Genomic DNA, 15,299 nt, shown 5'->3' on the forward strand with positions numbered 1-15,299 from the left:
AATACAATGCAGCTGAAGAGGGAAATTCAAACATTTTCTTGCCAGTTAAAACAAGTTCTACAACTGTCTCATCAACTTTAAACTGAAAAGAAGCCTGCTCTCTTTGAGAAAAATGCTCAGTAAATACTTCAAGTGGCAAAACATATCATTAGGTTCAATCAGGCTAGATCTTGCATAAGATATTTTAGAAACTGTATTCTACTCAATGTAAAAGTCCCAAGAAGCCTATTTGAAAACATAAATTTATACTGTAAAAATACTTGCTCTTCCTCAATACTCCACCAGGCTCTGAATTATTCCAGGTACTTGGAATATAATTCTACCTTCTAAATCATCCCCCTGCGTCAAATTCTGTCTCTATCTCTGTCTGTCTCTCTCTAAATATATATCCAATGAATCCTCCACTCAGCTGCCAATGATTTTCCTAAAACATAGGCCTGTAATAAATGACCCTATAACTCCAGTGGCTTCCTATTGCCTCAAGGATCAAGCATAAAATACTGTATTTATTTAGCTTCTACCAGGATCAGTAGCTTTGGTCTAGGAATGAGGACTACCTGAATCCAAATCCCACCTCAGACACTCATTAGTTGTTTGACCCTGAGTAAGTCACTTAACCACAATCTGACTCAGTTTCCTCATATGTAAAATGAAGATACTAATACCTACTTCCCATGGTTGTAGTGAGGATCAAATGAGGTAATATTTGTAAAACAAGTTTTTCAAAGTTTAAAGTGTTATATAAGTGCTAGTTATTATTAAAAGCTCTTCAAATCGTGACCCCTTCCTACCTTTGCAGTCTTCTTATGTTTTTCTCTTCTATATACACTATGTTCTAGCTTTACTAGTGTACTTGCTGGTCCTTGTAAATAATCCTCCCTAGTTTCATGACTTTTCACTAATTATTCCTTCATGTCTAAATGTTCTTCCTTCTTTCTCTGTTTTCCTTCTAAATTCAGCTAACATTCCATCTGCAGGAGGCATTTCACAGTCTTTCTCAATGATAGTGTCTTCTCTCACATTAGCACATGAGCTCATTGAGAGCAAGAACCATGTTTTTGCCTTTCTTTGCATCCTCATCACTTAGCACAGTGCCTAACACAATAAATGCTTAATGACTGTTTGACATTAATGACCAGTGACTTTATCAGTGTGACAACTACTTGCACCAATGTGGATTCTAATGCGTCCACAACTTGCTCTATGAGTTGCTATGGCCAAAAAATAAATAAATAAATAAAAATTCCCAGTAGAAAACAGATCTGAATTTCAGAAAATTGATGAATTTTTGAAATTTGTGAATTTCACAAAGCTCATCCTCAGACAGGAGCTATGCCCAGCCCTGGACTGTACTAGAAACTCTTTTAGCTTAGTGGGGCATGTCAAACTTATGTATGCTGGCACCAGAAAATGCAGAGTCGAACTTTGTAAAGAAGGATCAGGGTAAAGGTGATTAAAAAAAAAAAAGAAAATAAAAATATTTTCTCCTACATATTCTTGTTTTCCCCTAAACACCGCCAGAGAGGCTGCAGAGGCTGTCTTTTAAAGCAGGTAAAGCAGAGAGCAACAAAGTTTCTTCCTGCTTTTAAAATAAGAATCTACATCTATTTATTCACTAGAGATAAAATGAAACAGAACTACCAAGGCACCAGCTTCAACTCTGAGTGAGGTTATTCCATTCAACAAGGATTAATCAAGCACCGGCTGTGGCCAATATAATGTGCTATGAGCTATGCAGATACAAACACAAAATGAAAATGATTCCTGCCCTTAAGGAGCTTAAAGAACTCAAAGAAAGGAGTGATAAAAATATCAAATAGGCCTGCAGTCCCCACAATCTGAAAGCCAATTGTTGCCAAGACTTAACTCTACCTCAGTTCAAAATAAAAAGAGGTGGGGAAAGGGGAACAGAATTTACTTGGAATACTTGCAGCCAAAAAAAGATTTTATTTTAAACAAATGAATACCCTAACAAGTACATGTGAATGCCCTAACAAGTACACCTAAATTCAATCTAAAAGTTAATTCAGTTTGTTCAGACCCAGGAGATATAATCATGAGACCAAATTTTGGATACCAAAAATTAACTGAATAAGTATTTTAAATTATCATTAACATTGCTGACACTATAGATAAAAATTTCATCTTTTAAATCTTGGAAAAAAAACATTTATTTTATATAAACTCAAGGAAAAGCGAGGTGACACACTAAATAGAATACCTGGGCTAGTCAGGAGAAGACCTGAGTTCAAATACGGACTCAAGACATTTACTGCTTTTGACAACTCACTTAACTCTATCTGGCTCATCTATCAAATCAGCAAGAGAAAGAAATGACAGATCATTCCAGTATCTTTGACAAGAAAATACCAAATAGGGGTGACAAAGAGTCCACCTTGACTGGAAAGATTTAACAACGAAAAGGAAAGAATATCAAAAGAAACAAAATAATATACATAAGATGTTCTCATCTTACCAATTGTTTTCCTAAGGGCATCCAGTTCTTCCTGTTGTTTGTGGTATGAACTGTGCTGAAGCTTAGTGTGTAACAATTCTGTTTCCTCAGACTTGATTTCCCATTGCTGTTTTAGTTGACGATACCTTAAAAGATTTCCATTTGTAGTAAGTGATCTGTGATCATTTTGGGGTTTCACAAGTGCATCCAAATCAAATGTTCATATCTAAAATGAGCCTGAATATGTGTGGACAAAGATCTATTGGCTATGTGAAATACATGAAATACAAACTGACATTTCTGAGATACCCGTAATTCTGAACTGAATTTAGCAGCATATTCTTCAAAAGCTCAGTCTTATAGGCTCTACTATGGCACAATAGAGTGCTAGGCCTGAAGTCTGGGAGACCCGAGTTCAAATATGACCTCAGATACTTATTGTGTGACCCCAGACAAGTCACTTTAACATCTCCCTTACTTCATCAATAAAATTGGAGATAGTAATAACAACTACCTGACAGGATTGTGGTGAGGAGCAAATGAGTTAATCATCATAAAACACTCAACACAGTGCCCAGCATATAGGACATAAATGTTGGCTATTATTATCAGCCTTATTGCAAAATTGGGGAAATATCCTGATTAAAAAACATCTTCCTAAAAATGAAAATCTTTAAAATTGATTAATTTAGAATAGCAAAACAAAATGAAGACAGATCTTGCCTTCCCTACAAAAAAAGACTTATCATATCCCCAATCAGCTTTAGCTTCAGTAGAAACTCAAAAGTCCAGAAATCAAAAGATTCACCAATCCCAACCTCCCAAGCATCAGGGACTACAGGTGCTTGCCAATGACCATGCCTAGAATAAAACTAACTTTCCAGACAAATTCAAATATATGTCATGGCATATTTATCACAGAAAATACTGCCTCACTATTCTCATTAGGAAGGAGAATCTATATCAATAAATAAAAACTTCTAAGCATAAAACATGCAATTACACTTATCAATACCTAAAGTATGAGTTTCTAAAGCCTTTTTCCCCCCTCTGGTAACATAATAGCAATCTACATAGAAAAAGCTGAAAGCAACAAAGTTATCATCCCTGTATTGAGACAGGTAAATTTGTTGAAAATAATTAATATTGCCTTTATGATTTTTAAGTAACAGTTAATAGAGCATCTTGGGTGCTTTAATCATAAGCTTTCCATCATTTCTATAATCAACAATATAAGCATTTATGGAAAGAAAAATTAATGTAAGAATGATGATCAAAATTGTTTCCACTACCATTCCATGTGTAGTCTGCAAAGTGCTTTCTTTTTTTTCCCCCAAACATTTATTTTATTTGAATAAACAAAATAAGAAAAAAGAAAAAAACAAAAGCAATACAAAACAAAATAGAATATTATCACATGCCCAGAACATCAAGAAGGATTCAAAATATATAACAACATATACCAATTTAAGAGATTATATGTGTTAGTAGAAGAAATTATATTCATAAGTATCTGTCTTTACTACCTTGAAAATTGTTCTTTTGTTGTCTGCTGCACCCCTTATTTACTTTATTCATTTTTTTTCCCTTTTATGCCCCTACCTACTCCCAAGCAGGCTACAGTTAAGAAAGGATATGTTTATACACACACACACACACACACACACACACACGTCTTTCATCCTGCCCACCACCCCCAAAGCAAGCTACAGTTAAGAAAAGATACATTCATGTATACATACATAGATATACACATAAAGACAGACTCATAAAAACACACATCACTCATACACATCCCTTTCCTATTCCTGCTGACTCTTTCATTAGATTCTTTTCCATCACTTGGCTTACCATTACTTAACTCCTCCCATCCAGGGATCCCTCCCTTATCGTCTTCTCCTCTCACCCTTTGCTTCCCCATCCCCCTATCCCTCCCTTTTTATTTCTTTATAGATTTTGGAGGTGCTATACCCTTCAAAGTATATATTTAATATTGCCTATTGAATCCTCTCTCCTCTAATGCCTCTGTGTCTATTCTTCCTCTGCATCTCATTTGTATGACATAATTACTATTTTTACCTTTACTCTGCCAGTCTTTCTTTTGAGCTTGCCTTATTGTTGATGTAAATCTTAAAACATAAAATATACATTTCCTATACAGAAAAAATATAAATAATTTGCCCATGTTTAAAGTTTGTCCACATTGAGTTCCTTAAAACTGATCTTTGATGTTGGCTCTTATATGTTAAATTTTCTATTAAGTTTGGGTTTGCATTACATTGAATTCCCAATCCCTATATTTATGCCCACCTGCATTTTTGATTTCCTTCACAAGCTAATTGTACAATATTTCAGAGTCTGATTCTTTTTGTACAGCAAAATAATGGTTTGGTCATGTATACTTATTGTGTATCTAATTTATATTTTAATATATTTAACATCTACTGGTCATCCTGCCATCTGGGGGAGGGGGTGGGGGGTAAGAGGTGAAAAATTGGAACAAGAGGTTTGGCAATTGTTAATGCTGTAACGTTACCCATACATATAACCTGTAAATAAAAGGCTATTAAATTAAAAAAAAAAAAAGTTTGGGTTTGATTGATACAAAGTCCTGAAAATCTGCAAGTTTTTTAAATGTCCATTTTTTCTCATTGAAAATTACAGATAATTTTGCTTATATTTTTGTCCACTGGCATAATACATTTGCTTGTCTGTAGATATGATTCCAAGATCTACAGTCTTTTATTGTAGCTGCTGCTAAATCTTGTACAATTCTAATTGTGGCTCCAGTACATTTGAATTGTTTTTTCCTTGTTTCTTGCAAAATATTCTTTGTCTGGGGGTTTCAAAATTTGGCAATACTATTCCTATGTTTTCCCCAAAGGATATCTTTGAGATGGTGATCAGTGGATTTTTTTTCTATTTCTATTTTCCCCTTATGTTCTAGCATTCCAGGACAATTTTCTAGGATTTTTTCCTTTATTATTGTGTCAAGGTTCTCTTCTTGGTCACAACTTTCTGGCAATCCAATTATTCTTTATATTTTCTCTTCTTGATCTGTTCTCCAGCTCTGTTGTTTTTCTTATGAGTTGTTTCACATTCTGTTCCATTTTCTCATTCTTTATAATCTGTTTTGTTATTTCTTGGTCTCTCATAGCTTCACTGGAATCCCCCTGCCCAATTCTAATTTTCAAAGAGTTATTATCATTATTATTGTTCTATAAGAAACGATCAGCAGGATGATTAGATATAAGCCTGGAGAGACTTATATGAACTAATACTAAGTGAAATGAGCAGGATCGTTGTACATGGCAACACGATTATATGAAGATCAATTCTGACGGAGATGGCTCTTTTCAGCAATGAGATGATTCAGGCCAGTTCCAATGACTTTGTGACAAAGAAAGCCATCTACCCAGAGAGAGGACTGTGGGAACTGAGAATGGATCACAACATAGCATTTTCTTTTGTTGTTTGCTTGCATCTTGTTTTTTTTCCTTTTTGATCTGACTTTTCTACTACAGTACAATAATTGTATAAATATGTGTGCATATACTGGATTTAACTATTTTTTTTTAACATGTGTAACATATATTGGCTTACTTGCCATCTAGGGGAGAGGATGGGGGGAAAAGAGGAGAAAAAAATGGAATACAAGAGTTTGCAAGGGTTAATGCATAAGTTTTGAAAATAAAAAGCTTTAATAAGAAAAAATAAAAATAAAGTTATTTTCATCTTTGAGACTCTATATCTCCTTTTCTAATTAGTTAACTTTTTTCTCCCCATAATCTTGTTTTTCTTGGATAGTTTTAATATTTTTCTTTAGTTTTTCCTCAATTGCTTTCATTTGATTTTTGAATACTTTTTTTGAGTTTTTCTACAAATTCTCTTTGGGCAGGGAACTATTTCACTTTACTCTTTGGGGTAGAAGCTCTTTTTTTTTTTTCTAAACTAAAGTACCCTCCTTTGAAGATGAATCCTGGTCTTCCCTGTTCCCATATGTTTCAATGATAGGGCTCTTTCTTTTTTGCCAGTTCATTTTTTCTTTTTTTCCAATTAGAGGTTTTGGTGTAAGTACTTCTAATCATGGAGTAAAGGGGATGGTTGCCTCAAGCTTCCCTTCAGGTTTTCATTTGTTGTGCCACAGTTCCCTAATTGTCCTGCCTCAGTTTCCCTAATTGTTCTACCTCAATCCCCTTAGTTGCAACCTCCCCCCCTCCAGTTCATTAAAACTGATATAATTCAAGACTACTTACTCTAAGGTTATAAATTGTCAATGTGTAACTCAAGATAAGAGAAGAGTCCAGACTTCCTGGCTCGAAGTTGGACACCTCCTTAACTTCCAGTCTGTTAGAATTTAATAAATAAATTCTGGGTCCTACCCCCCAACCTGTCAGAACCGGACTGATGGTCCCTGCCTGGAGATTCCCACTCACCAGAGTTTGGACTCCACCCCCACCTCCCCACCCCCTTTGTTTAGCTAGCTGAGCTAAGAGCTATAAATATGTCACTGAGAACTCATATTCTGCTGGATGCTTTAGACATCAACCCTGGGGGCAACATGCCCCCAGCACAATCTCTCCCTTTCAGAAATGCAAATAAAATACTAAAAACTCTCTGGTCTCTATCTTGCCTCAGTGTCTCCAACATTACACACTCTTACCAGGAAGCCCAAGTCAAAAGCCCCACCCTTCTGCAAGCGCCCAAAGCCAGCAGTGTCCCTGCCCTGCTGCTTCTGCACTCAGGGGCTACTGAATTCTTTTCGCTCAGGGCCATGTCTCAGCAGCACAGCTGGGCCCCATATTCCCAATCAGCCAAGATTCACTCTGTCTTTCCCCACTCAAATCCCTACTAAACAAGAGATGAAAGTCACAACCTAGCCAGCCCTAGGGTTCCCACTAGATGTTTTTGAAGAATTAGCTTGGAGTTGTTTATACTTCCAACGGGTTAAACCCAGCCCAGGGTCTTTCTTCAGATCTTGTGGAGAACCCTAGTACATCCCCAAGTCTTCTTGGTTTTTCACCAATCTATGTTCGCCCAGAAGTGCAACTTTGCTCTATTTGTGGGGGAAATTGGAAAAGCTTAAAATTTATCAAACTACTCTATCATTTTCCCAGAATCCTCACTGCAAAGTGCTTTCAACTCATATTTTCATTTAATTCTCAAAAGAGTCCCATAAAGGTAGTAGGACAGATATTGGCCCTACAAATCTAACTACCTCACTCCATCCCTCTTTTCATTCTTGACATTCATCCCACAGTTTAGGAGAAGCAGACAGGTTACAACCTGCAAAGATCTCATATGATCATATATATTCTAACTTTCCCAGCAAATTACTCTTCTTATGAACTTTCCTAATTTTTCCCCCCAGGGTACTACTCTCCTTCCTGTTTCCTGGGTACTCAACCTCCTCCTTTTCCTTGACCATTCATCATTCACTCAACTGAAATAAATCTCATCCAAATTAGCAATTATTTCTTAACTGCAAAATCTGCCAAATGGAAGCTCACCAAGGTTAACCTGCATAGTCATCTAGCCATCTTCCTTTTGACATCTAGCCTAAGTATCATATAGAGTTGGAAGGAACTATTGTCAGTTAATCTAGGGTTTCTTAAACTGCTTCCATCTTCCACTTTTCACCTGAGAAATATTTACTCAATCCCAGATGGATATGTAAAATATATATACTTTTACTGATAATAAATTTGCGATCTCCATATTAAGTTATGAGATCCCATATGGGGTCACAATGTGTAGTTTAAGAAGCTTTCAGCTAGTCCACTGACCTTATTTTTCAAAGGAGCCAAATGAGGCTCATGGAGGTTGGGTGGCTTTCTAACATCATCCAGGCCGGAAGCAAAAGAGTCAAGAATAGAAATCCAGCCCTAACTCCAAATTCAGCCTCTTTCATATGGTCCCCTTACAAGTGTTCTTTGTGAGCTAGACCATATTCTCTTGTAATAGATATATCTTTTGATAATTATTGAACATTCAAAATCAAAAAGAACATGAATTTTCCCAGTTGACTGAGCCCTTTAGGAAGGGGAAAAGGTAAACATTATTTGGTGTATCATTCAAATCCCTGAAGGGAAAAACAATGTTATTTAAACTAAAAGAAGCCTTACTTTTCTGCAGTGGTTTTTAGACCTGCTAATTCCTTTTCTATAGCTTGGAGTTCATTCTCTTTGACTTTCAGCTCTTCTTGAATATTTCTGAGTTCTTGAGCCTGAGTTAAAACAGATGCAGTCTGGGGCCGTGCACCTGTTATGGACAGAGAAAAAAGGCAAGCTTGGTATTGGGTATCTACAAAGACACATATAAAATCACAGGTAAAAATTTAAAGCTAGGAAACTTCAGGTCATCCCCCTATAATGATTTTCACAATAGGGAGTTACATTCCTAAATTCCAATAATATAACCCCAAGAAGACGCCAAGAAAGTCACCAATGAAGATAGGCCAAACTTCTTCCTCCCCACAATAGTTAGTTAGTCACGGGATTTTTCTCCAACACAACTTCATAGGGCTTCCCCCATTACTGTGCAAATCCACAGAAGTAATGAAGGTGCTATTGGGAAAATACTAACATTTACACAATCACACTTGCCCCACCCTCTTTTTATTTTAAGGGAAACAAAGTATCTTAGGTTAAGGGGATGTATATGGGTTACAACCTGCAGAAAATTCATTACATTATCTTTTCCAGCAAATTTAGTCCTGTAAACTTTTATATTTCTATTCTTTCCAATCTCCTAGGGATTGGACCACCACTGACCATCACTCAACTGAAACTGCTCTCATTCAAGTTACCAACTGCCAAATCTAAAAGGTTTTTCTCAGTCTTCATTTTTCTTGATTTCTGTGCAGCATCTTGACACTGTAGACCACCCTCTTCCAGATAATTACTCTCTGCTACAGGTAAATATAATGCGTTGTCATCTCCAAAAACTCTAATGTCTATATACTTAAGCTTAGAAAAAAATATTTTCTAACTCATTTTTAAGTTTTGCAAATGAAGTATTTCAGTGAGTTTTGAAGCTACTTATTAAAAACATAAAAATAAACGCCACAATTCCTAACAGGGAAACAACCTAACTTCAATTAACACTTTTGTATTATGAGATTAAAAAATGAGTATCATGATTTGGAAAATGCTTGCACTTATCCTATTTAGATCTGTGTAATCTTGGGTAAAGTGCTTTTTCAGTTATGACAAACACTATAATCAAGTACCAAAACAAACTAAATTTAAAAGGAAACCTTCACATTAGTGTATTGTGATATAGTGCTAAACCAAAATTTTCAGATATTATAAAGCATATTCAATCATATTGTCCTATATTTTAGCAAAAATAGATTTTTTTTTGCCTTTAATGTTTTAAAAATACTTCACCTTATCCTTTTTAAATTGCTATTTCTTATGAAAGTTTTATACATGCATAATTATTTGTATAAGAGGACATGCCAACCTGAATAATATACATATCTTGGTGCTCAAAAATCTTTTTCTGACAGCAGCAAATAATCCAAAAAGTTTGAAGATCATTAATCTAGTCTCCCCACCCCCCACCCATTTTAAAAGTAATGAAATTGAGGACCAGAAAGGTTAAATCATTCATAAATATTATAGGCAATAGGAGAACTTGTATTTTCTATATATCGCATTAGCTTCGATTTCACAATAAAAATCCCTTTTAACGAATTAATATCCAACATTTTAACTCCATTATGTACTAAAGTATTCTATCTCACCTGACCTTAAAGACATCAACTGTAGCATCTCTAAAAATTCAAATTGGGACAATCTATAAAAAGGAACTCTCTTGAGGTGAGTTTTTTACATCAGGACTTCTTAAAGTTTTTCTACTCTTGATCCCTTTTCACCCAAGAGATTTTTATACAACCCCAGGTATATAGGTATATAAAATTGGTATACAAATCCAACATTTACTGATAATAAATCATAAAGAAATTTATTTTAAAATAATTCTTTGCCATACATATAATTTTACCATTTATTAAAAACAAAAGCAAATTTACATGCCAATGAGATGGTTAAGCTTGCTTATTTTTATATAAATAATTAAATGTTGGTGGAATATCTGATACCTTTTACTATTGCCAAATTTTTCATGACCCCCACATTCAGTTATATGATCTCAATGGGATCATGACCCACAGGTCTAGAAGGTTTGGTCTAGACAGGATTCACTATTTTTCAGTGAAATCCTGGTTATGGGTCCTATAACCTTATGCAAAATGCATTTTTAAAATGAGCCTATATTATATATCTGCCTTCAGGAGCTACGCAGTACTCAGAGCTCTTCCTGCTATTTGAAATGCCAATTATATGCTTTTGCTTTATGGGTTCAGAGTGTTGACCATGGAGTAAGGAAAATCTAGATGATTTTGGGAACCATGTAAGAGCAAAATTCTTGGCTACCAAATTATAGAAAAATTACAAATGTGAATAAGAGAATTTCCACACTAATGAAACAAGAGACTCTTAATAACAAACATATTTTTATAATTTCTAAGATTCACAGAGTAGTAAGGTCTAGTGGATTAAATAATGGACTGAGAATTAAGAAACCTAGGTTCCAGTGTCATCATTAACACTGAGAACTCTTTTAGTACTTCTGTGCCAGAAATTCCTTATATGCAAAAATGGGGACAAACAGTTATCCTGCCTAACTCATAGCACTGTTACCAAGATTAAAACAATACAATGAAAAGTTATGAAGTTTTCAATTATTTCAAAACTCCAAATATGCTATATTAACAAAGCATTCCTATTTTAACACAAAGATTTGTTTATATTACCAAGGAAAATATGGGCATGTACTCAAATAAAAGCATCCAAGAACAGCTTACCACCACTCAATGTTCCACTAGGATCAAACACATCACCGTCCAGAGTGACTGTTTTAGTCATTATCCTTTTATCAAAGGCAACTTTCTTAGCATTGTCTAGAGTATCACAAACCAATGTTGTTCCAAAGACAAATTCCATTGCTTTCTGAAGCTCAGGTTCATACTCAATCAGGGAAAGGGCCAGATGCACATTATCAGCACCAACCTGCCAAGTGAAGAAGACTTATCAGGCCAGAGTCATGGTCTAAGAGGGTAAATAACAATAAACAAACAAGATACAGACAGGAAAGACTCAAGATAATCTTACAGGGAGGGCACTAACATTTAGGGGAAAGAAGCACATACACACTCACATATACATATATATGCATATCTCACTTAGAATTACTCTGAGCATTTTATGCTATTTATGAAGTTTACATTGAGCTTCATATCAAAACTATTGTCATTTAAGCTACATGTTCCCATCAATTAGTTTTTACTATGATAGAAACAGTAAAAGATTCCCAAAATCACAAACGTGCCTAATGTTTAAAATACAAAAAAAAAAAAAAAAAATCCATAGCAAAAACAATAAGCTGAAATTTGCTTTTGTGTCACCAAGCTCAATTTCTAAACTAAACAACTGCCATTATGTTAACTTCTACTGACCAGACTTCAAATTTAGCTTCAGAAAAATTAATATTAAAAGTTTACATTTTTAAAAAAGCATTCCTTTGCTTTAAGTTCATACATAAAATGTATCTTTGGTTAAAACACTTTTACATAAAATACAGTATGTCAGAACACAAGGAATAAAAACAAAAGCAGTTGCAAATCCACAGCACTCACTCACCAGCTTCCTAGAACCTGAATTAGGAGAAAGTGGCTTACATGGGTAAGTCTATTAACACCTTCCTTATAAGCCAAATGTTTCTTCTACACAATCTTTTTGTTTCTCTTTTTCACACCTCCTCTGTTGAAATTTGAGTCATCTGAACTACCCTATGGTGACCTAGGGGTAGAACAAATTACCCTAAGCAGCAGGAGGAGACAGGGCAACCACACTATATTGGGTTGTATGGATTCCACCAAGCAAATCTGGTGAGGGGATGCAGGAATAAGCAGCTCTTTTGATAATTATGAACAAATTCCCAAGAACTTATAAATCTAAAATTTCTCTTATCAACATATGGACCAACTATGACTCCAGATTAAAGATGATGCAGGCTACCCATCTCCCAACAGATAAAGAATGAGATATACTTTTCTGGACATAATCAATATAGGAATTTGTTTTGATTGGCTATAACTTTTGGGGGGGATTTACTTAAATGGGGGAAGTTGAGGAACAAGATAGAGAAAAATGATTTCTAATTGAAAAAATAATTTAAAAAATTTTAAGTTTCTCTACTAGGTCTGTATCCCAAAGAAATCACAAAAAAGGGAAAAGGACCTACTTGTGCAAATATTTTTGTAACAGCCCTTTTTGTTGTGACAAGCAACTGGAAATTGAATGGATGTCCATCACTTAGAAAATAGCTATATGTTAGAATGTAATGGAACATTATTGTTCTATAAGAAATGATCAGCAGGATGATTTCAGAAAGGTCTGGAGAGACTTACACGAACTGATGCTAAGTGAAGTGAGTAGAACCAAGAGAATAGTGTACACAGGAAGAACAAGATTATGTGATGGACTTGGCTCTCTTCAACAATGAGGGCCCCACTCAGGCCAATTCCAGTAGTCTTGTGAAGGAGAGAGTCATCTGCATCCAGAAAGAGGACTACAGGGACTGAATGCGGTGATCCAACATAATATTTTCACTTTTTTTATTGTTGTTTGCTTTTCTTTATCTTTTTCCCCCCTTTTTGATAATGATTTTTCTTGAGCAGCATGATAAATTTGAAAATTTGTTTAGAAGAATTTCACATATTTACCTGTTGTCTAGGAGAGAGGGGAAGGAAAGGGAAGGCAAAAATAGGGAAAACAAGGTTTTGCAAGGGTAAATGTTGAAAACTATCTTTGTATGTATTTTGAAAATAAAAAGTTATTAATTTTTTTTAAAAAGGAAAAAAAATTAAGTTAAAAAATAAATATAAAATTTCTGAACATGCATCAAGTCTTTAAAAATACAGGACAGCATATCCAGGATGATCTAGGCAAACAAACAAAAGACTATCAATCAAACAAAAAATTAGTCATTAAGTACACTATAAAACTTTTGACAGAATTTTATGCCATCTAAAAGCCATACAGAGCTAAGGGGAATGCTAATTTCATTAATATAGCTAAAAATTCACATAACTAATTACAAAAATATTTTTAACTTTAGATGTTAATTAAAAGCAAGCTAGATGCCTCCGTTTCCTGGAAACTTAAGTAAATGTCCTAATTTAAGAGATTGTGGATTTATATGTTTTCATAATTGAAGTCCCAAGATAACACAAATCTGTACAATTAGTTATTCTCTAAATAATACAATGATACCAGTTGACACCACTTATATAGCACTTCAAGGTTTATAAAATACTTAAAATACACTGTTTTTAATTAAAAAGGCAGAATTTAAATAAAATCTTCTTGAAATTAAGTTCCACACTCTAATCAATTTGCTATCTGCTTCTTTGAAAAGAGGTTATAAAATGAAAATGCATATAAAACATAGATGAGGACTTACCAGATTTTTAGCAATATTCAGAGTTTCCTTCCCAATACACCTGGATGAAATTTTGTTCAATGGAATTATAGTATGCCGACGCTTTAGTTCACCTTTTTCTAGTATTTTTTTACCTGTAATCTAAAATAAATATTGCATATTATGGGGAAAAAAATTCAAGGTCCATAAAAAATTCAAAAGGAGAAATTGAATTCTATCTTTAACAATATTATAGAACTATGAGCTTTATGATGTTTCTAAGAAGTTGTCTGACTTTCCTCCATATAATATTGATCATGCATGTTGATGTACATTGCTTTTCTATATTTTTACCAAAATATTTTATGGGAACATAAAGCAGAAACCAAAAATTAAGGAATGGATACCTTTAATACTATCATGAAGCACTAATATAAAACTTTTAAATTAAATTAAATTAAATTTAAAATCAGTTGGTTTTTTTTTTAAGTCATGATGTCTGTATAATTTTTTTATTTTAACCTTGCAATAGAGAAGAATGAAGATAACTTTATAGAATGTTTCTAACTAATGGAAAAACTCTGTCCAATACAAAAAGTAACTTGTTTTCTGAAACAGGGCATCAACACCAAATTCAGGTATATGGGTCATTAAAAAAACAGTTCTAATGGTTTCATTTATACTACCTAACAAAAATAAATGACCTGCTACAAAATAAATTATCTTTTTTAATTTATAATTTTTGTACATATGAAAGTTAAGAAACTTCCTATTAGAAAACATTTTTTCACCTTTAATATTTTGTTTGTTACAGCAACCATGTAAACATGTAATTAGTGATTCTACCTTTTCAAATAATTTTTCTCAAACAAAATAAAAAGATGTTAAAAGATATAAAATAGAAGTGTTAGGATTTACTATGTCTTCTAGTCTAAATCTTGCTTAATGAGTACACTATTTGAAGATTTAGTTATTTATCCTAATCACTAGGATTCCACAAAATTAAATCATTTGCTATTTCATGGTATACAAATTGAGGATGTTTAGCCTAAAGATTAGACTTGGGAACAGACATAGCAAAAGAGAGCAATAAAGTCACTAATAACAGTTATAACGAAAGAAGGAGCAGACTTGCTATATCTGTTCCCAGAAGGCAGATCTAAGAGCAATGTATTGAAGTTACAAAAAGAAAAAATAAAGTTTGATAAAAGGTAAACTTCTAAAAAGGGAATGAGCTGCCTCAGGAAGGATTAGTCTTCCACACGTAATCAACAGAGAATGCAAAACCTTTCATTAAGTATGTTATAATATGGATGGCCTTCAAGCACAGCATGGATGGTCACCAAAGTCCCCT

At 34.1% G+C, this 15,299-nt stretch overlaps 1 protein-coding gene across 6 annotated transcripts in view; it reads right to left on the reverse strand.

The window, feature by feature from the left end:
* Positions 1 to 15,299, reverse strand: part of SMC2 (structural maintenance of chromosomes 2) — a 59,850-nt gene that overhangs the window by 15,617 nt on the left and 28,934 nt on the right. For all 6 annotated transcript variants that reach the window (XM_031944156.1, XM_031944150.1, XM_031944169.1 and 3 more), the window contains 4 exons: positions 13,988 to 14,107; positions 11,328 to 11,532; positions 8,581 to 8,716; positions 2,477 to 2,601 (listed from right to left, as the gene is read on the reverse strand). In XM_031944156.1, coding sequence (XP_031800016.1) covers positions 2,477 to 2,601; positions 8,581 to 8,716; positions 11,328 to 11,532; positions 13,988 to 14,107 — 586 coding nt within the window. The remainder of the gene's footprint in view (positions 1 to 2,476; positions 2,602 to 8,580; positions 8,717 to 11,327; positions 11,533 to 13,987; positions 14,108 to 15,299) is intronic.

This window comes from Sarcophilus harrisii, chromosome 1 (assembly GCF_902635505.1).
Source record: "Sarcophilus harrisii chromosome 1, mSarHar1.11, whole genome shotgun sequence".
In the NCBI taxonomy this organism is placed as follows: Eukaryota; Metazoa; Chordata; class Mammalia; order Dasyuromorphia; family Dasyuridae; genus Sarcophilus; species Sarcophilus harrisii.